We start from the raw sequence: 20045 nt of genomic DNA, 5'->3' as shown, positions 1-20045 counted from the left end.
CATTGACAGTTTTGTCAGTAATTGTCAGCAAAAGGGTTGAGGGAGATCTCCCATTTGTCATGTACTTCACCCCATAGAAGTAGCTTCTTGAACAAGGAAGAGGATTCTTCCTTTTCAAGAGCTTATACACTGCCATTATGTCATTATGTTTGGGCCAGCCTTGCTCTCTTCCTGCATTTTCTGTAAGTTTAGAAATTAAAATCACCAGTGTAAGACCCTTTTTCTAGGGCATTGCATTATTAATGTTACTCTGAGTCACGACATTCAGGCAAATAGCTGTTATTAAACACATAATGTTTTGTTTGTTTTTTTTTTTCCTACAGTTGAAGTGAAAATACCTTAAGCAGCATTTAAGTTTCTGAACATTTTTCTTAATATTCAGTGAACTTTTGCCAACTTTTCTGGAAAAGTCAAAGAATACACAGGTCTAGTTAAACTTAAAAGCATACAAAACGGCTTCATAAGAAACTTTATAGGACTGCTCCAAATTAAAAAAAAAAAAAAAAAAAAAAATTGGAAATGTGAATTCTGCTACATCTGAGCAAACTTACTGCTTTTCCAAAGTCAATATCCTTCTTCACTTCAGTTGAGTGAGATTGGAAATGCACTCCCACATGGTTATAATTAGTGTCTGTCTTATTAATAGAGTGTATACTCTGTTGATTGTTCTATACATATGTCAAAGTTTCGTATTAGAAGGTAATATGAAAAAAAAAAAGGAGTCAAATGTTCTATTTTTTCAAATTCCTGTTCATAGTGCAAGTAAAAAATACCCAGGAAGTTGCCCTCTGTGTCATATGTCAGCCTGTGTCGCACTCAAGCTGATGCCTGCCACTAATAACAATAACTGAAATACCTACCACAGTATTTACTTCAGGTTTGGAGTTGTGGTTTGGTTTTTTTGAATTAAATACTATTTTGGAAAGCAATTAAGGTATTTAGGAGCCTTTGCCATATTTAAGCTTCTAAAAGAATCATTCCTTAAGCTTCTATCACCTTTCCTGTTTGGCAGTATTTGTTCAAGAGTCACCCAACTAGAATTGTTTGTTTACTCTTTTTTATCATATGCAAAGGAAGCTGGAGTTTTCAGGAGATAAAGGAATCACAGTCATAGTCAGGTGATTCAACAGGTACATGAGTAAGAGTGATATTTTAGAGATAATTAAAAAAATTAGAAACCTATAAAAATCCTATTTTCAGTTGAGGCATTTTTAGTAAACATGGGACTGTGTTGAATGTGTTGTATAATGGGATCTTTTGAAACACTTTTAAAAAAACCTTGAAACCTGCCTTTCAACATTTTAACATAAGTATGCTGTTTTCTCCTCTCCTTTACTTCCTCTGTCTTGTGCTCCCTTTTGCTCTTGCTATTGTACTATAACTCTTTAGTATTCCATATCTGTCCTCGTGTAGCACCAGCTAGTCCTCTTAGATCTCCCTACAAGCCTTCCCCCACCCGAAGCACCGACAGGAAGAAGGTGACTTCACCCTCCACTTCCGATGCCATGAAAGGGGCAGCTGCTGCTGAAGTAACTCAGGTAGGTTTGCAATGGTTTTCAGTTCAACTCTGAGTTCCCTTCCCCTTTGCATTCATAAAAACAAAGTGCTACCCCTGTTGTGAAAAACAGCAGTAAGAAAATAAGCCTTGCATGCATCTGCTGCTTTTCTGCTCCTGTTTAGCAGCACTGTAATATCTTCCTCCTCCTGGGAATCAATGTTGACAAGTGCTTGTATTTGAAACAGCAACACCTTTATGTTCTGGGAACTGAGATTTCTGACAATGAAGTGTGTGTTTCTGGACTTGCCTGTAACTTCTGGGAATGGGGATGACAAATAGGATCCCTCTACTGAGTATGACTATCCAGTCTTACTGGTTAATTAGCAAGCTTCTTATATTTTGTAAGCTTGCCAAGTATATTGACAATGCCTCTTTTATACCAATTGCTTCACTCCTTCTGTAGACATTTTTACCGCTGTTTGCTTAAAAGATGCATTATTGATCCAGCGTAGTTTCCAGAAAAGCAAAGGCAAGTCATTCACCTTCAGTGAGTCTACACAGTGTGAGGCATATTTTAAAAAATCTGTTAGGGCTGTAAAATTCACATAAGGTCCTGTGTCTTGTAATAGCTAATAGGAGAGGATTCATTCCATCTGTCTTAGATGCAAGTGAGAACAAAGCTGGGAGCTAAACATTTGTGTAGTGTCTCTTTTGGGAGTGATTCCCAGTGTTACATCCAGCAGTGTTTCTGTGAAATGTCTGGGTGCACTACTGATTGTGTCTAGGAGGTGTTGTAGGAACAGAGATGATTTTGAAAACGCCATCTCTCCCAAGAACCCTTAGAGAGTATCTGACGGTGGTGTTACTTATCTGCAACTTGTATACTATGTCTGTGCAAGACATGGGGAAGGTGTAATTATGTCTCTGTAAAATAACCTATTGCACCTCAGTTGTGAGCTGGTGTTTAAAAAACTTTCATCTTAAATGTATGTTACACAAATCTGTTTGTGCCATCTTGTTAATAAAACAATAAAATGTATTTTTGATGCGTTGGTCCTAATTACGGAAACTAAAATGAACTGTGCTTCTAGACTGAGAAGATAAAGAAAGAGAAGCGACCTGCAACACCTGGTTCATCTGGTATGGGCTCTCCTCTGAGGAGGTCTGATTCTCCTGCTGCAGTGTCTAGAAGATCTGCATCACCTGCAACACCTAAGTATGCTTTTTTATTCGTGGTATCATATGCTGTGAGCTTCTCATTACTTTTAAAGGGGACATAGATTCTTGAACTTCCTTGGAAGTGTTGTATAAAATCTAATTTTACTTACACATACAGACAATATAGAGGAAGAGAGAGCTGTAGATAAACACATGTTAAGATGGTGTTAGTGCTCACTAGAGACACTTCTCTGGTATTTTCTCAGTCTTTTGAAACTATCACAGTGCATTTCATAATTCATGTGAAATTTTATTTAACATTTATTTTTAAACACCCTTTTTTTATGTTTGGTTTTGAAGAAACTCTGCCTAATTTGAAGAAACGTACAGAAGATGAATACTAACTAGAAGTTCCAGCATTTAAAATATGCATTTCCTATTGTTGGCATGACAATCTGGTTTTGTAAATATACTTAACTGTGCATCATCTAAACCATCAGGTTTATTATTTGCTTATTTGCAGACCTCTGCGAGTTTGTTGCTTTTTGTTATTGTGGTGTGGTTTGGTTTTTTTGCCCATGCAGAGTTGTGGACCTATAGCACATCTGGGCTTACTAGCAATTGAGTTGCTTTTCTTAGTTGTCTCTGGTACTCACTCAAATGAGTCTTCAGCTTTCTTAGAACTGGATATTAAGTCTACCTGAAATGTATAAGTATGCTAAAGTAGTCATGGTCTTCAGTAGTTATCTGATTATTTTTTGTGTGTGTGTGGTTTCTCCCCCGCCCACCCCAACCCTATTCATGGGTTCCACTTCTGTCTCAAAAAATTATCTCCTTTTGTATGATCTTTTTTTCTTTTTTATTCCATCTGAACCTGGCCATATTCTAAACCAGTCTTGATGATCCCCTTTTGGAAAAATTCCTTTTACTTCAAAAATGCTGCTGTTCTTTCTCTGTTTCAGCTCTGAGTGGGTGGCCCTTTAACAGAGAATGATTTTGTGTGTGAATCCGGTGTTATACAAATACAAGAAACCATCTGACTCTGGGCGTTCCTTCAGTTTGAAACATCCCCTTGCATTCGACTGGGAAATTGCAATTCTTGAAATTCTTGGTTCATATTATAGGGCAAAAAATTCTCAAACTTTCAGTATTTTATATATAATGTTGTCAGATTCTGAACTATGTAAATTTTGTGAAGAAGGGAATTACATTAAATGTTAATGGCAATCATTTTTTTTGGTTACAGTTTTGAGCAGATGATTGTCTAGGGCACTCCAAAATGTACAGAGAGAAGTTGGAGCTATAGAAACATGTAGTATTCTGTAAATTGCTGATATACCCTGTTCTGAATGCATCTTTTACCTCAGTCAGCCACTATAAAAGACATACCTAGAGAGATATTTAGTTAAGAAAAATGATTGGTGGGAAATGGGTTCCTGAGTGAAGTACTTCTTGATGGGCAGACATTGAAAAGGTTGGTATAGTTTGTCATGGAGATGTCCGTTGGGGGGGGAGGGGAAAGAAGAAAAAAGCTTTTGTGAAGCAAAGTTCTTCAAGAAAAGAATATGCCCAGTCTTAATTTGTAGCACTGATTTCCATAAAAGTTTAGGCAAAGATGGAGACATTTTTCCCAGAGACACAAATTACAAGAAGGTTTTTATAGTAAAATGTTTTCATTACATCACTTCAAATATTTTCATTTTGTAGTAAAATGTTTTCATTTCATTTCTACATCAGCTGCTGTATGCATTTTTCTTAAGTATGTGACCTGACATTCAAGTTTTCTGTGGTATTGTTCTAGTTATTAGTTCTTCACAGTCATCGTCTTGGTTTGTGAGTGGTAGTTGCTTGTCTTCTTTATATGCTATTGCATTATTTATTAATTTAAAAACTGTTTTTATCATGGTAAAGTAGGTGAAACAGGCTCATATAAGACAATAGAACTTCAACCTAAATAGAGACAGTGATTGATAGCAGAACAGATTTGCAGTGATGACATAAATAAAAGACAGGGATTGAAGGTGCAAATTTTATTGAGAAAGCGAAAAAAGATTAGCCTGAAATATAATGTCCAAGACCAACTGAGCGAACAAACATGAACCTAAAATAAAACAACAAAAAAATGTTGAGCCAAAGGAAACATCACACAACCAACCCAAATCTATTGCTTTGAATCCAGTGAGGATCAGCTGACAAAGATGAAAGCTAATGGATTAGTGTGCTGGGCTAATTGAGAAATTATCTTTTATTTTTACAGTTGCTATTGGATAGCAATTTTTATAATTGCTAATAGATATTACAAAATGCTATTGGATTGTGTAGAGTGCTCCTGTTCTTCAGACCTATGGCAAGATCAATAATACCATATTATTGGTTAGATTTTAATGCTTCATCTTCAGAGATCTATACATTAATCAGTTTATTCTTGCAATATCCCTCAGAGAATAGGTAAGTGTCCTATCTTATAGATCAGCAAAGCAATAAAGCCTGTGTCCTTCATGTGTCTTTAGGTAAATAGTCCCTTTGAAATCAATGGGACCTGACCAAATTAAGGAAGTAGGATTTAGTTTTCAATGTCTTCATATAAGCTAGTGAATAAAAGTGGAAGGGTCTGACAAGACTCTGTGTTAACTATTTTGCCAAAGCATTACCTCATATGAGAAGGAGAAAAGAGGAAGGGAGGAGGGACTGCAGCACTGCTGCTGGGTGATGGTCCTTGGTTTATTTCCAGTTCCCAGTCTGTGTCCCTGTTCTCTTCTCACAGGTCCACTAACTGAATGTGTAACTTCATGATTCTTTTGGGCAACATTCCACTGCAGCCATTGGGGCACACCTTGATGTCATAAATGTTCACGCTCAATCAAATTACATATTACAAATGAAATACTATGGTAGTAAAAAAAGTCCAGACTTTGATTTTTTTTTTTATTTGCCTATTTGAAAGGTGGATGCATGTGGTGAATTCCTCACAGAAGTAGTTTCTGTGCCCTGCAGTGACCTAGTTTCAGATTTTATTTGTTATGTGCTACATTTACTACTCTTGATCTTTGTTCTGCCTTGGAAAGATAAAAGCAGTAGAATGTTGGATCAAGGCTATTTTGAGTTGGTTTTTCTTAAGCAGCTAGCTAGTGAGTGGGCCAATTCAAGATTTTGAAAACATTTGTAATAGTATGTCTATCAAAATAACTGTTCTGTAGATCTGTGCTGATTTTGTGCTCTTTTAAGAACTGTAAAAGAGAAATTAATGTCTCTTGCTAGAAAAGACCAAAATGAGAATGAAAGTGTTTGAGAAAATACCATGGATAGCAGAGCAAAAATGTCAAGGGTCCAGGAACAGCTTGTGATCAGAGCAATCTCAGAAAGCAGGCTTGAGGACATGCAGGTCCTTGGTTTCAGCAGAGCTTTTGTTGAATTTATAGAGATACAGGGAAAAAATAATGCAGCTCTGGCATGGCTGCAGATTTCTGGTTTATAGTCAGGCTTCTGAACTGCTGTAACCAATGACATGTTGTGTACCTACTTGGGTTTTGAAGGAAGCATGCTGTTGTCTCCTTTGTTGTTTATGGACAAAATTGGATGTCACCTCTGATTTATGTGCTACATGTACTTTATTTTCTCTGCTTTGCAAAAGTAAGCTCAGAATCCCTCTTGTGCTCTGAGGCATTCTTCTGCAGTGTGGGCTCTCTCTCCTGTAATTAAATAAGAGCCATTGTAATTGAGGGACCAGTGAGTCCCCAGACCTGATAGAGGTTCTTGCAGTGCATGTAAGAGTCACGGTGAGAATGGGTGCTTACAAGCTGCTGCCCTGGTGTCAACACAGAGCAGTTAGGTGAGAAAACTATAAGCTTCTGGAGGGAGGAAGATGCTTCCTGTACTTCTGTTTTCCCTTGTAAAATATGACTGAGATGAGTGGACTTGCAACCAACTAACATACTACCACTTCTTGGATTTTGGCAATTTGTTGTCTTAATTTCCTAATCCTCATCAGGCACACTTGTGTTCCCACATTTTTACCAGTGTTTCATTGCATCCCTTTCCTTTTCTCACATGGCAGAAATAAAGCATTTTCTAACCGAAGCAGACCTCTGTGCATGTGTTTATACACTTCCCCTTTAATAATCCCATATTTCTGTCCTCACAATAAAGCTTGGCACTTCCTGGTGAAAAGAAGCATCATTTAAATAGTATTAGGAGGAATGTTTTTCTCTAGTAAAAATTCTGCTTGTGTCTAGGAATGTTAAATATACTAAGTTGACAATATATTTTAAATGAACAGTCTTCCCCCTTGTAATACTTTCTACTGGCATTGCATAAATTATTTTAAATTTCTGAAAAAAAGATTCTTTCTCCTGAGGGGCTTTCTCAGCTTTTCACTTCTCGCACTGTACTGTTGTCATCCTTGCAGTAATTCATCTTCTATACCTTCCTCCCTTTCAATTGCTTTAAAACAAGAAAAGCCATGCTTGTTTCTTTTAATTCTGGCCAAAGAGCTGTAAGAAAAAAATTTCCATAGGTCTAAAAGTTCAAAGATGCATTACTTAAAACATTCAGCACGTGTTTCTAGTCCAACAGGTAAGTTGTACAGCCAGTCTGCTCTAATTCTTATGCAATGCAATATACATAGCTCTCATGACTAGACTCCTTCCTACCAGCCTCTTTCATTTGATTGTCACATCTCTATTAGAGAACAATTATTTCTGTGCTAATACTGAAAATGATTCAGGCTTAGTTATGTGACTGTTTTGCTCCTCCTGTCACAACATAAAAAGCATTGCAAGGAACGTGTGGTAAAGTTGGAAGCGTAAACCAAACAGCTTTGAAAACGTGTCTCATTAGCAAGAAACATCCTCTGTGCTGCAGAAAAAAAAAAGTGTTTGCTTCTTATTTACACGTTATATTTTTATGAAATGCAGTTGGAAATAACTGTGGTGGTGAGGCACATATGAGACGTATGTTGGTGAGGCCTTTGTGTTTAGGAGGGCCTGGGATTCCATCTATGTCTTAAAGAGAAAACTAAAGACAGTGTTAAAACCAAATTGGGTCAACACCAACCAATCTCATTGGCTTCTTCCATTGCTGTTTTTCAAAAGATCTGGAAAGAGACTTGCCTGTCCACATCTGTCAAAGCCTGTTTCTGCCAGGGAGCGGCAGGAGCAGAATGCCCTGCAAGGCAGGGCGAGCCAGGAGCCGTGGGTGGCAGCAGGGCAGGCAAGGACAGGGACCTCACCCACAAGACCCATTTCCACAGTAGACAAAAGGAGTGGCCATGGCTAGTCTGGTGAAGGTGACCAGGGTCAGCCAAGGCCTTACTGAGGCAGGTTCAAGGACAAGCCAGGCCATCAGCTCAGGGTCAGCAGGAACAAACTTCCCTGCGGCTTAGCTTGGGCATGAACCGAGGACAAGGACCTGAGCTGACAGGGAGTTCCTGGGCCTGTGGGCAGAGGATACCTGAACTGAACTTCACATTTAGTGGAGTGCTACTGTTCCACCAGCTCAAGGGTTTTTGGAGCCTATGATGGCTCTTCAGTGGGTGTAAGGAAAAATGGGTGGTGCAATACTCTGCAGGCTTTTCCTTCCCACAAACTGAGCAGCTCTGGATGAACTTCCTGTATTCTGGTGACTCAACCTCTTTCAAATGCAGCATAATATGGTAGAAAAGAACCCTTTCTTCTCCTGAACTCATGAACTGGGGGGGGGGAGCGGAAAAAAGTTTAATTTTTGTCTGCTCTGTAATGCAAATAGTCATAGTAGCATCTTGCCATGCAATACTATAGTTAGATCTATACAAAACTTGCCACTCCAGTCTGAATTTTCAGTCATTATCCATGTTTTTCATTTTTGTGGTCTGCCAGAATGAGTGTATCATCCAGAAAACATGTTACAGTATATGAAATTTTATAAAGTGAGAAAGGATAATACATTTGTATCATAACTGCGTATCCATAGGGAAGGTTAAAATTACACGTGTTATGTTCCCTTTAATGTAGGATTATTTATTCTAATGGTACTCACAGAAATCATTCTTTTAAGATTGTAGTCCCTTTCCTTCCATACTGCTTAGTCATACAGCCCAGCCTTCCTTAATGTTACAGGTAATTAGTGCTAGTTACTGCTGTTATGTAAATAATGAATGGTGTTTATATGTAGTTTCATGCTTCCTAGTAATCTGTTCTTTTTAATGTGCACCTATTTTCACTGAATGTCAAGTACCTTATACCCTTCTGCTTTCCCAGAACTGGCTTCAAGATTATCATTTCACCTAAAGTATGCCACAGCCAAATGAGCCATTAGCTGCGTTGCTGCTGTGCAGAGCCACCACCACAAGAGCAGAGGCTGAGTTTGGAGCCTTGAGTCTGTTGTGTTGGTGCTGATTAACTGGAACACTAACTGGGACGGTGGAGCTGACTGTACAGTGGTTTGGTCAGTTCTGTCTCTTTTTCTGGTACCCAGCTTTACCTGTGTAAAACGTAGTATTTGGTGCTATTTTGGAAAATCAGATTATTCAACTCTATTAGAAAAAGGCCACGTTTGACAAGGCAGTATCCAGATGAAAGCGGCGCATTGAGCTTCACCATAATTTCTGGAGACAGAAAGGAACTGTAGTTTTGCTTTAAATGTTGAGGAGGACTGTTAAATACAGTAATGTTGGCAAAGTTGTTATGAAATCGCTTTTACTAAAATAATTGTTTTAGATAGTCCATGACTTCATATCTCTTGCCTACAACTTCAACAGTATTATTGGTCTTTTTAAATGAGAATTTTCTGTAATCATTTGCCCTTGCATGCCTGTTCCCTGTATTTCGGTTCCGATTGCTTGACTCCAATAGCTTTCTATCCAGCATTGTTCAAAACAGATGTTCCTGTGTAGCCAGAGACAAAAAAAGGGAAGCAATATATGTGAAGATGGGGTTTGATTCCAAGCTGTGTAACATATATGGCCCATTTTGGTTTTTGTTTTCCCTCATCAGGACAGTTGCAAAGACTTATCCTCAGTCTCCTAAAAATGCCAAGCAATATCCAGCTTCTCCTGTGAAGCATCGTGCCACTTCTAATCTCAATCAGGAAACTCCTAAAAAGAAAGCAGACAAGGAGAAAGAAAATGTCAGTCATCAAAAATCCCCAGGAGCACACACTGATGAGGCAAGCCAGGTGGCTTCCGAGAAGCACGTGCCTTCTGCAGGAAAGACTGAGAATAGTGAAGGTGAGTCTGACTGCAAGAATATATTGTAAGGGATCGTGGGTCCCTGAAGCTTTTAAACAGTGATGACCTATTCTTTTCATGAAGCTGCTCAGTCACAGGCTTCTGAGAATGTGTAAAGGTACATGCTGGAACCAATAAATATATAGTTTTCACCAGGGTTACTCACTTATGAAAAATGCTTGTTAATGAGCATGTGAAAATGCTGAAATCTAGGGGTGCCCTTACTATCCCATATTCTATCTTGCTGAAAATGCTGGGGCTATGCTTTTGAAAAAGCAAAGGTGTCACACCAGTGTGAACCAGGCCCATTTCAACCTCTGTGAGAGTATGGAAGTGCTGGGCACTCTCTTTGTTCCACACCTAACTTTCCACCCTTGCTTGTCTTCTCCTAGGAAAGATGACGGCAGGAACAACTGATGCAGAAGAAGCTTCAAAAATTCTAGCTGAAAAAAGACGACAGGCCCGCCTGCAAAAAGAACAAGAAGAAAGGGAGCGACAGGAAAGAGAAGAACGCGAGAGGTATCTCTGTTGATTTGTGGAAGTTATTACCTAGTAATTTAATCTGTATTGTTGAAGATGCCTGAAATTGTGGTAGTTTTAGAATCAAAGTGGGAGCATGCTGTAGTGTAGTAGTGTACTGCAAGCTGCAGTATGGACACACCTGAAGTATTTTATGTTATTAAAAAAAAAATATTTGTGGCAATTTTAAATGAGCTAGTTCACGTAGAAGAAACAGTCTTGCAGTAGTAGTATGTCTTAAATGACAAAGCTTGTATCATTCAACAAATGAACTTGAAGTTCATCTTCCTGCCCAACTCTGTTGTAGGGAATTGAGGGCTTTAAGAGTATTGGCATAATGATGGTTGCTCTGTATATCTAAGCAGTGAAATTCTTGCTCTTTTCCCATGGGGTGCTGGTTGTCATGCCCTTCCTTCAAGCCCCTAACAGTAAATAACTAACACTTGCATGTCTACATTCAACTTTGTCTGTTTCTATAAAAAACATGGCAGGGGGTGGCATCAGCACTGCCTGCCAGTTTGGCCCAGTGGAAATATTTCCTGAATCCCTGCTATGCAAGAATAAGAATTATTGCTTGTCAAAGCAGTGACGGAGGGCAGGCACGGACTTCGTGACTCTAGGGGAGTTATAAGTGAAGACCTTTATTCTCTGCACAGCGTCTGCTTTATATGATCCTTACAGTAACTCGCGGCATGGCCGCATCTGTGACTGGTTAATCCTGTCCTGTCCACGCCCCAATAGCAGTCCAGTGGCTAGCACACCTTCATCTTAGTTTTAACCCACACAGTTAGTTTTGCTTAGCTGTTTTTTTGGCAAGCTTGCTGCTTCATGTTCCTTTGCTCTTGCATAGCAGCTTTCCTCGGCTTCTTTTTCTGTCCCTCTTTCCTGCCTACAATGATACTTGGTCCTCAGTTTTGCTGCTGCCCAAGGTCCCACAAGACAGCATAGCTTGAGCTGGCCGTCATCAAGGCCTCCAACAAAGCAGCTCTTGCGTGTGGTGACAAAGAAGCATGATGTCTCTGATTGGGCCAAGGAGAAACACAGGTGGAATTTAGACCCACTCTTTCTAGTGCATCACTGTGTTTTGTGGACTTCGTTTCCTGCTACTCATCCAATCTGTTTATCTTCAGCCAAAACGAAGGAAAGAAAACACTTGCAGACCAATGTTCTGGGTGTGAAGTACAGGGGAAGAGGGATGTTTTTATTGTTGGAGCTTATTATTGAAACTCTAATTGCAATCAGAATGAAAATGTTTTCTTTTTCTTTGATCACACCTGTTTTTCAAAGGAAATGATAACTTCTCTAAAACATTTTAGGCAGTGAAAATAAGATTAGAATAGAAGTTTGGTAGCAGCCTGAGTTCTGGTGTATGCTCAACCAGATGGTGTATGTTCACTGTATCATGGCATGTTTCATATATTATCAGTTACTGCTGATTGCAAGGCATACGTACATTGGGATTCATGTGCAACAAGACCGAAGCCTTTTAAACCTACTCTTGTGTTTTTTTGCAGGCTTGAAAGAGAAGAACAGAAAAGAAAGGCAGAAGAGGAAAGACTTCGTCTAGAGGAAAAGGCTCGTAAGAAGGAGGAGGAAAGAAAACGTGAAGAAGAAGCAGCTAGGAAAAAGGCAGAAGAGGAAGCCAGGAGGAGAGCTGAGGAAGAACAAATGCTAAAGGAAAAGCAAGAAAAAGAGCTCCAGGCCAAACTTGAGAAACAGGTACCATCTCAAACACAAATGTGAAACTTTATATACATCTAAAAGTATGTGTATATTTAAATAATACATTTAAATAGATACTTCATAGTATCTGCCTGAAAGAAATAATGTCTCTATCATATTTTGCACTGTTTGATTAGAGAGAAGAAGCAGAAATCAAAGCTCGTGAGGCAGCTGAACAACTTCGCCTTGAAAGGGAACAAATCATGCAGCAAATTGAGCAAGAAAGACTGGAGCGGAAGAAGGTAGATATTTGTGTCCCAGGAGAATTATTTCATTCCTTGTGTGAATACGTAACCCAGGAAGTACCCAATAGTATCTAGAAATAATAATCTGGAGGGATTACAGAGAGATATTTGTGCCTAACAGTACTTGTTATTCACATGCTAGGGGAACATGGACTTCCAAGTCTGTAACGAAGTGCAACTGCCATGGGCAAATGACTCGGCTAGGTACTGACCAAACACAGAATTAGCCTCTACCCACCAAGTTAAATGCCTGAGACAAACAGGGAACAGCATGCCAAGGCAAACCTCGATTGCCTCCCAACCCAGGACATCACAGACTATTGGGGAGCATGAGTGACTTTGTTGAAAGAGGTACTCAGCAAAAGCTCTGCTTCATGAACTGAGCAAGTTACTGTAATTAACAGCCAGGTTTTCTCCCAGGTTGCCTGTCTCTGGTTGCATTATGCAGAGGCAGCAGAGCTGCCTGGCCACTGTTGCACAAGGAAATGGCTGGAGCTGCATAAATTAGCTTTATCTACAGCTCTGTGGCAGGAAAGAGAGAGCTGCTGTAGAGCTGCAGAACCCCTCTCTGGTTAGAGAAGGTTGTCTTTCCACATATATAATTCCAGTATATTGTATCTAACTGTTTACCCCTAAGCTGAGGGCATGTTGCAGTTGCAGATTAGAATATCAAACCAAAGTGTCTTTAAATCTGAAATGTCTTTGCACTACTTTTTTTAAATAAGCAAAGGAAAAAAGGTATTTCAGGGTAATGCCTTACTCTTCCAAAAAGCCTAACTATTTTTAAAGGAATTATTTGGAAGAAGTTGGAAAAGCAACTAGATGAAAATAATAGCTGTTGGCTTTAAAGGACCATCTTGTTCCAGAGCCAACCAGAACTCATAACTTGCAAACACCTAGCATTGAAATGTTTGTCTCTGAATTGCATCTGGTAAGAAAGTCATGTTCTTTGAGATCTGATACGTGAAAACCAGCTCCCAGGTGTTTTCTATTGTTTGTTTTCTTTATTTTTCTTATTTATTCTTCCTCTTTCAAGACAAGCAGTGATGAGATCATAATAATAGAGAAAAGCTTTTCTGTCTTTTTCTTGCCTTTGTCAGTCTCTTGTGTTTAAATATTGTTTGCCTTCTCATCCTCCAATTTCTTTTAATTTCTAGAGAATAGAAGAAATAATGAAGAGAACGAGGAGGAGTGAAACACCAGAAATAAAGGTATGAAGCAGTGTGTGGCTGCAGGGTTTTTTGTTTTATTACCCATGTGTGAAAATTAAACTCTAGAGTAGTTCCATGTTACTAGGTATACTTAGATATGCTCTACACCCAAATTTTAGTTTGAACTGAGAACGACTGTTGTGGTGTCACAGTTACTGTTGTGCCACTGCTACAGACACAGCTTTTTACCATTGTTGCAGACTGAATCTCCTTCACTATCTAGCAAGGTGGTAAGAGCCCTTTCCCAGATGCTGGAGCTGTAATGTTTGCTGCTGTGATGCATCTTCTCCTGCTTTCTACCAGCCAGTGAATTAGTTGCTGAGCTCTCCGTGTTAAGCCTGCCAGGTATGCAGGATTGAGAGCAAGACAATTGTATCTGACTAGGAAGAGTCATGTTTTCACTTCTATTCTGAGTTTTCTGAAAACAAAAGAAATTGTTTCTTCGTTACTTTCAGAGAATGTTTTCTTAGTGAAGTAAAACAAAATCCTATGCCTAATTAAAAAGGAAAAAAAGAATTCTCTCTTACTGTCAATGACTTTTGACCACCTTGTGGCCCTGGGCAGTCTCACAAGTTTAAAGTTCAAGCAGTTACATACAAGTTACAGTCCATCTAATACAGTTGACTCTACTTGATTACAGAAAGAAGAGCCAAAACTAGAGGTACCAACCACTCTCAATGTGGAAAAGCAACCAAAGTCCCTCATTCTCAACCAGCCAGGTAAAAATGGCCATATTTTTCTGACCTCTTTTCACAGTTAGCTGTCTTCAGAGTTTCATAATCTCAGGCAGAGAGCATTGTGCATTATCACAGAATCTTTGCTTTCATCTCAAAAAAGAACACCTACATTAGCATCAGTGACAAATGTTAGAAACCAGAGACTTAGCTGTTTTTTACCATGTAAGTAGAAGAAGGATTCTTCCTGATTTTAGTACCTGGCATAGCATTTCTGTAAATGAGACATTCTGGTCTGCTGATATGCTTGGCTGCTGCAATCTGCCTTTGAATTTTGTAGGTAAAATTTTTGCACAACACTGAACTTCCAGGCTTTTTACGGCATTACTTTAAACCTTACATTTAATTTGACTTTCCAAAAAAAGTGTATTTAAACACTTAATAAATGAAATGTATGTATCTGCCATTTTTCTATAGTTTTCTTTTTTACTTCCTTAGCCTACGGCTTTTAGTACATGATGTAAAACATTCTCTTCCTGTTTCTTCAAATTTAGAAGATGTAGCATAAAGAGCAAGTTTAGAGTGGAAGAGAGGATTGACAGCATAATATGATGAGCCATAGATGAAAATGAGTCCTACTGCACTGTCAGTGTTTCTTTCTGCTCAATATATGACATCAAAGCATTTATGATTTTTAAAAAACTATTTAAATAAAGAAGTTGCTGCTTTCATGATTTCTAACCTTCTTTTGTAGAGATCAATGGATTGACAACCTGCCTGAAAAATAAAAGCTTAGAAAGTGATTCCACTGTAATCCCTTCCCAAGATGTAGTTGCTAATGGACTGAAGTCAGTTCCAGGACTTATTCAGCTGGAAGCTGTTGATGGGAAATCTAACAGCATGGAAGATTCAGCAGATGAGGTTCAGTCTATGGATGTGAGGTACAAAGAGTATCTACCAACAGAAACTGTGGAATTCATATTAGACAGACAAAATTTCTCTGTTTCGTTTGTTATTACTTACTGCTTTACTTCTCACCTGCTCCACAATGGGGCAGTCGGGGGTCTACTGTGGTGTAGTCCACTCCTGTCAAGGTGCAAATTGGTTGTTTCAGACAAGAGTCAACAGAACATCATCTTACTCTTGCATATTTGGCAAGGGAGAGGGCTCTGAAGTTCTTTTACAGTCTTATGGACTCCATACAAGTTTGCCCAAACCTTTCAGATTGTTCTGGGAAAGTAGCTACTGCAGATATTGCCACATGTCACCTTTTATTTTTTTAAATTGGTGTCAAAACTGTATAGCTATGATGCATGAGCTTTTCTCCCTCCATACAACCAGAATAAAGAAAACATTAATTGAGTATTTGAAGTACTTAATTGGAACAAATATGTGGAAATGAGTAAATAGCTTAGTGTGTATTAAATACTGTTGGCTTTTGATGGAAGGACTTGGAGGAAAGAAATTGATAATTTAAGGCTGTTCTGAGAAATCTAGCTCTGAATTTTTCACATGGAATCGTTATACATTGCTTCCTTAATCAGCAAGCCAATTTAACCTCTCATACTGTTTCAGAATTGCCAGTAAATCTGTAGAAATACATAGGAAATGCCCTCCCTACTGGGACAAGACCAGAAGTCCATCCAGCCCACTATTTGTCTCAGGAGAGTATCAATACAAAAAGCTAGTTAGAACACCTGAGCCCACCACTTTCTACACCCCAAGACCACACAGAAGTGTTAGGTGTTACATGGGGCATGTTAGAGGGCACAAATATGCCTTGCCTTTCTAAATAGCCACAGATGGACCTGTTGCCTGTGAGTTTATCCAACTCCTTTTTCAACCTGCTGATAATTTTTGTACCCAGGGCCTCAGCTGGCAGCAAGTTCTACAGTACAGTCTCACTAGGTAAATTACATTGACAGGCATTAAATCCACTCTCTTTCCAGTGCTATTGGGCACTCCCTAGGTTTTGTGTTGCAGGAGGTGATGCACAGTAGTTTTGCTCTCAGCTTACCCACCAGTTCTTCCTGGTTTTTGAAGTCTTTGTGAAATCCTTCTGCCTTCTCTTCTCCAAACTGAAATGCACTCGCCCTACTGGTCTTGGCAATGTTGCCTGGTAGCCGTGCTTCTTAAATTTAATTCTAGGATTTTTAATATCTGAAGTATATTTCAAGGTTGTAGGAAGGAACTTCTTATTCAAGTTGTGAATTGTGAGTGCTTTAGATAAGTGATTTAGATGAGTGAGGACAATAATCTACAAGATGCAATAAAAATTTAAGTAAGGGAATGGTGGAGGGACTGAAATGATGACTTGACACTAAACTACCAGAAATGTGTTTTTCAGAGATGAGTGTTCATATCACACAGCTATCACAAACATTAGTCTTTAAAGAATGTGGATTCGGTGTGACCTTCCATCCTGAAGAGGGTAACCTCTTTTTGTTTGGACTGGGACATACTCTAGGTAAAGCCTTGCTGCAGCCGGCCTCAAGATAGGTAGAAGGTTTTGGACAGTCAGAAGATTAATTTGGTTATTGCTTAATGAAAAGTTACACACCTCTTACTGTGCATCTTCCTTTTGTTTATCTTTTATATAGCCCGGTTTCAAAAGAAGAACTTATCTCTATCCCTGAATATTCACCCATGAATGAACTCATGCCCGGTGTTTCTTTGGACCAAAATGGGACAAGCAATGCCAAGGCTCTTGAAGATCTCTTGGATTTCACAGGCCAAGCTACATATTCTAAGACATCCAGTGATACCATTAGTCTAGATGACTGTAACAAAAACTTGATTGAGGGATTTAACAGTCCAGGACAGGAAAATACACTTAATTCTATCTGTTGACAACCTCACTTTTCAGCAGAACAGACAAAGGTACAGTATTGTGATAAACATCTTAGATATGATAAATTTCTGTGATTACTTATGAGCTTCCCAGCAAAATACAGCAGTTGTAAACAGCGTATGTGGAGAGAGGAAGAAGGCTGGTCTCCTAGATATTTAAATTCAGCATAACCTTTCATACTTGCAGCTCTTTGTCAATTGGCTGCATGTGCAGATTGAGCATATCATAGCAACCAAACGTGTCTGGGAAATGGAAATGTTTCCTTTATGCATTCAGAATATAGTGAGAAGAGTTGGGTTTTCTCTCCATTAATACAGTTCCTTTCCTATAAGTCTTTGGAACCTATTTGCATGAAGAAAACAGTTGAAAGTGGGGCCATGTAGAAGATGGTAGTTGTTGCTGCTGCTTATCCTTTTCTGTTGCTGTAAATACTTGCAGCACGGTGTAGAATTGTCCTGGAAAGCCTGCATAGTAAAAAAGCATAATAGGCTTCAGTGACAGTTGCAAAGTACAATGCCACAGTCAATTTTTTTTAAAGAGTGTATTTCAAATCTTAGGTCATCTGACCTGCACGGCTGACCTGATATTCTTCTCTCTCTTTTTTTTTAATTGACGGAGGTAGCAATTTGTCAAAGATACAAATCCCTGTGAGGCTACTGGCAGTAAAATATGAGCTTGTCTCTTGAAAAAGCTTCTGCAGTCTTTGAACACTGGATTTCAAATAATCAGAGCTGAATATAACTTTGTCTTCCCAGGGAACATGTTGAGTAACTGGCTGCTTTTGGTAGAAACCAATGATCTAGAGCTTTGGTGGTTTCAGGGAAGACCAAGTGTGCATTAGGATTTGAGCTTTAACTGCAAATAAAGCACTTATTTTCTCTTTTAATTTAAAATTCATCTCAACACTTCACTGTGATTTTTATTTACCTGTGCATTTTATTTTGAAATAATTCTTCATTAACCTTTGCCATACATCCATTTAGACATCTTTTTCTTGTAAATAATGATGACGTTTGCCCTCAGTGCATTGAAATGAAATAATATGCTGTACTTTGGTTTTGTGCCTATCTTTTTTGTCTTCAACAAGGAGTTATTGATAACTTTTATGGAGGTGTATAATTGAAAACTGCAGATGAAGACACTTGAACAATATATAACTGCTGGAATCAAGAGCCTTCTTATTGACTGTGGAGTGTGGGAGCTGTTCCGTTATGGTTATGTTGACACTTTTAGTCACTAGTGGCACTTACTGGTTAACATTCATTAGTCTGGGAGCAACTATCAACTATGTGTTAAAAAACATACTTGTGTAACACCCGTAAACAAAGTAGGCAAAATGCCTAGTGTAATCCCTTAATATATATATATATATATATATATGTAGAATAGCTGTAGTAGATCCAAGTGAGTAGTTGGGGGGTGAGATAACATGTTAATCTTTGAAGATGCAGACACTTGATTAATACCAGCAGGCTTTCTATCACGTGGAGAAGTATTTTGTCTTTCTATAGGCTCAACCAAACCAGATTTAGTCAGCAGCAAAACAACATGCAAAAGTTGCAGCAGAGACGCAAAGGCTGTGACACAACCGGGGGGAGCACTGCTGTAGCCCCCTGGATGTTCTGGAAGCATCTGGATGGAAGAATTCATAGCAGGATGTATGACATCTAGACATTATGTGCCAGGCAGGGTTAAATTTATTTCTGTTAGTTAAACTACAATAACTTTATGCTAGATCATGTGCTGCTTTGAGGATGATGTTGTCCAGTTTCTTATAAGCTTAAAATTATAAATACAGCTCTCTTTGGACACTAACACAAAACAAGAGAAAACCTGGTGGGTGGGAGGTGGCTTGTTTTTTTGGTGTGTTGGTTTGTTGTTTGGTTGGTTTTTCTTTTTTTTTTTTTGTTTGGGTTGTTGGTTTTTTTTTTTTTCACATGGGAGTTCACAGTGTAACTTGAGCTCTGTTGTAGCCCTGTTCTTGTGCTCTTTAAAGCCAGCAATGGGCAAGTAACCAACAACCTTCTGTGCGATGTATAAAAAAATTCTACCTACACCAATCCAGCTCTACTTCTGTTGGCATTCTTCAGAGAAATACTTTCTTTTGACTGTGCAGTAAGCTGTAGCATGGTAATGTGTCTTCCAGATTAGTCCTTCATCTATGCAAAACCGGTTGGTTTTGCTGTGATACATTGTGTTTGACAAATGTCACATTATATTTTATTATGGTGTCATTGTATAACCTGTAGATTTCTGTATTTGCATGACCTGTATAGCATGTATAAAGGTGAAATACATTTTCATTTATGACTCTAACTTGTTTCTTAGCTTTTCTTACTCCCAGGAAAAAATATGACTAATTTCAAAATACGTGTATGTTAATTTGTCCTAGGATGTTTTCTGGAGGTGGGTGTAATAGCAAATGAAGGAGTAGTTGTCAGAGCCTCAGCGTATTTCACCATTGTTTCCTTCGCCATGTACTTGCTTTCTGAGGTCTTGGCAATACATGGAGGAAATGCAGACTGGTGGCAGAAGAGCTCTTAAGGAGAAGGCTTCCAAACTCTGGCATCCAGGCTGTTAGTGAGAGCATACCCGCCAGTTTGCATGCCCAGCATCTGCTCTCTGGGTATTACTTGCCAAAGAAAATAAGGGGAAGAAAACTTTGGAGCTGTGGCCGGTAGACGCTGTTCTGTTTAGTGTGCAAGAGCTGTTCTCTGAGGGTGCCTGTAACAGAAATGCAGAGCTTCTCTTCCGGCTACGTGCACGTACTGCTGCTTAGAGAGGGGCCAGCCTGGAGCTGCTGGTTGTTTGTTTGTTTTTGGTTTTTTTGCTGCACTAGTTTCCTAGTGAAACATTGCAGGGAAAGATTCTACAAATTGTTTAGTTTTTTTTTTTTAATCATGACTTCACTCAAAAATAAAAATGAGAGAATCTGCTTTTATTATGAAGTATGTTAATACTTTTCA

At 38.8% G+C, this 20045-nt stretch overlaps 1 protein-coding gene across 1 annotated transcript in view; it reads left to right on the top strand.

Annotated features, from left to right (window-relative positions):
- Positions 1-17078, top strand: part of MAP7D2 (MAP7 domain containing 2) — a 34855-nt gene extending 17777 nt beyond the window's left edge. Inside the window, exons 7-16 of the mRNA XM_008939032.1 lie at positions 1414-1538; positions 2590-2714; positions 9625-9857; positions 10250-10376; positions 11891-12095; positions 12236-12340; positions 13501-13554; positions 14195-14273; positions 14983-15169; positions 16829-17078. Of these exons, the coding sequence (XP_008937280.1) occupies positions 1414-1538; positions 2590-2714; positions 9625-9857; positions 10250-10376; positions 11891-12095; positions 12236-12340; positions 13501-13554; positions 14195-14273; positions 14983-15169; positions 16829-17078 (1490 nt within the window). The remainder of the gene's footprint in view (positions 1-1413; positions 1539-2589; positions 2715-9624; positions 9858-10249; positions 10377-11890; positions 12096-12235; positions 12341-13500; positions 13555-14194; positions 14274-14982; positions 15170-16828) is intronic.
- Positions 17079-20045: the final 2967 nt, after the last annotated feature.

This window comes from Merops nubicus, unplaced genomic scaffold, assembly GCF_000691845.1.
Source record: "Merops nubicus isolate BGI_N331 unplaced genomic scaffold, ASM69184v1 scaffold284, whole genome shotgun sequence".
Lineage (NCBI taxonomy): Eukaryota > Metazoa > Chordata > Aves > Coraciiformes > Meropidae > Merops > Merops nubicus.
Note: the sequence above shows the minus strand (reverse complement) of the source record. Positions and strands in the feature narration are given on the sequence as shown.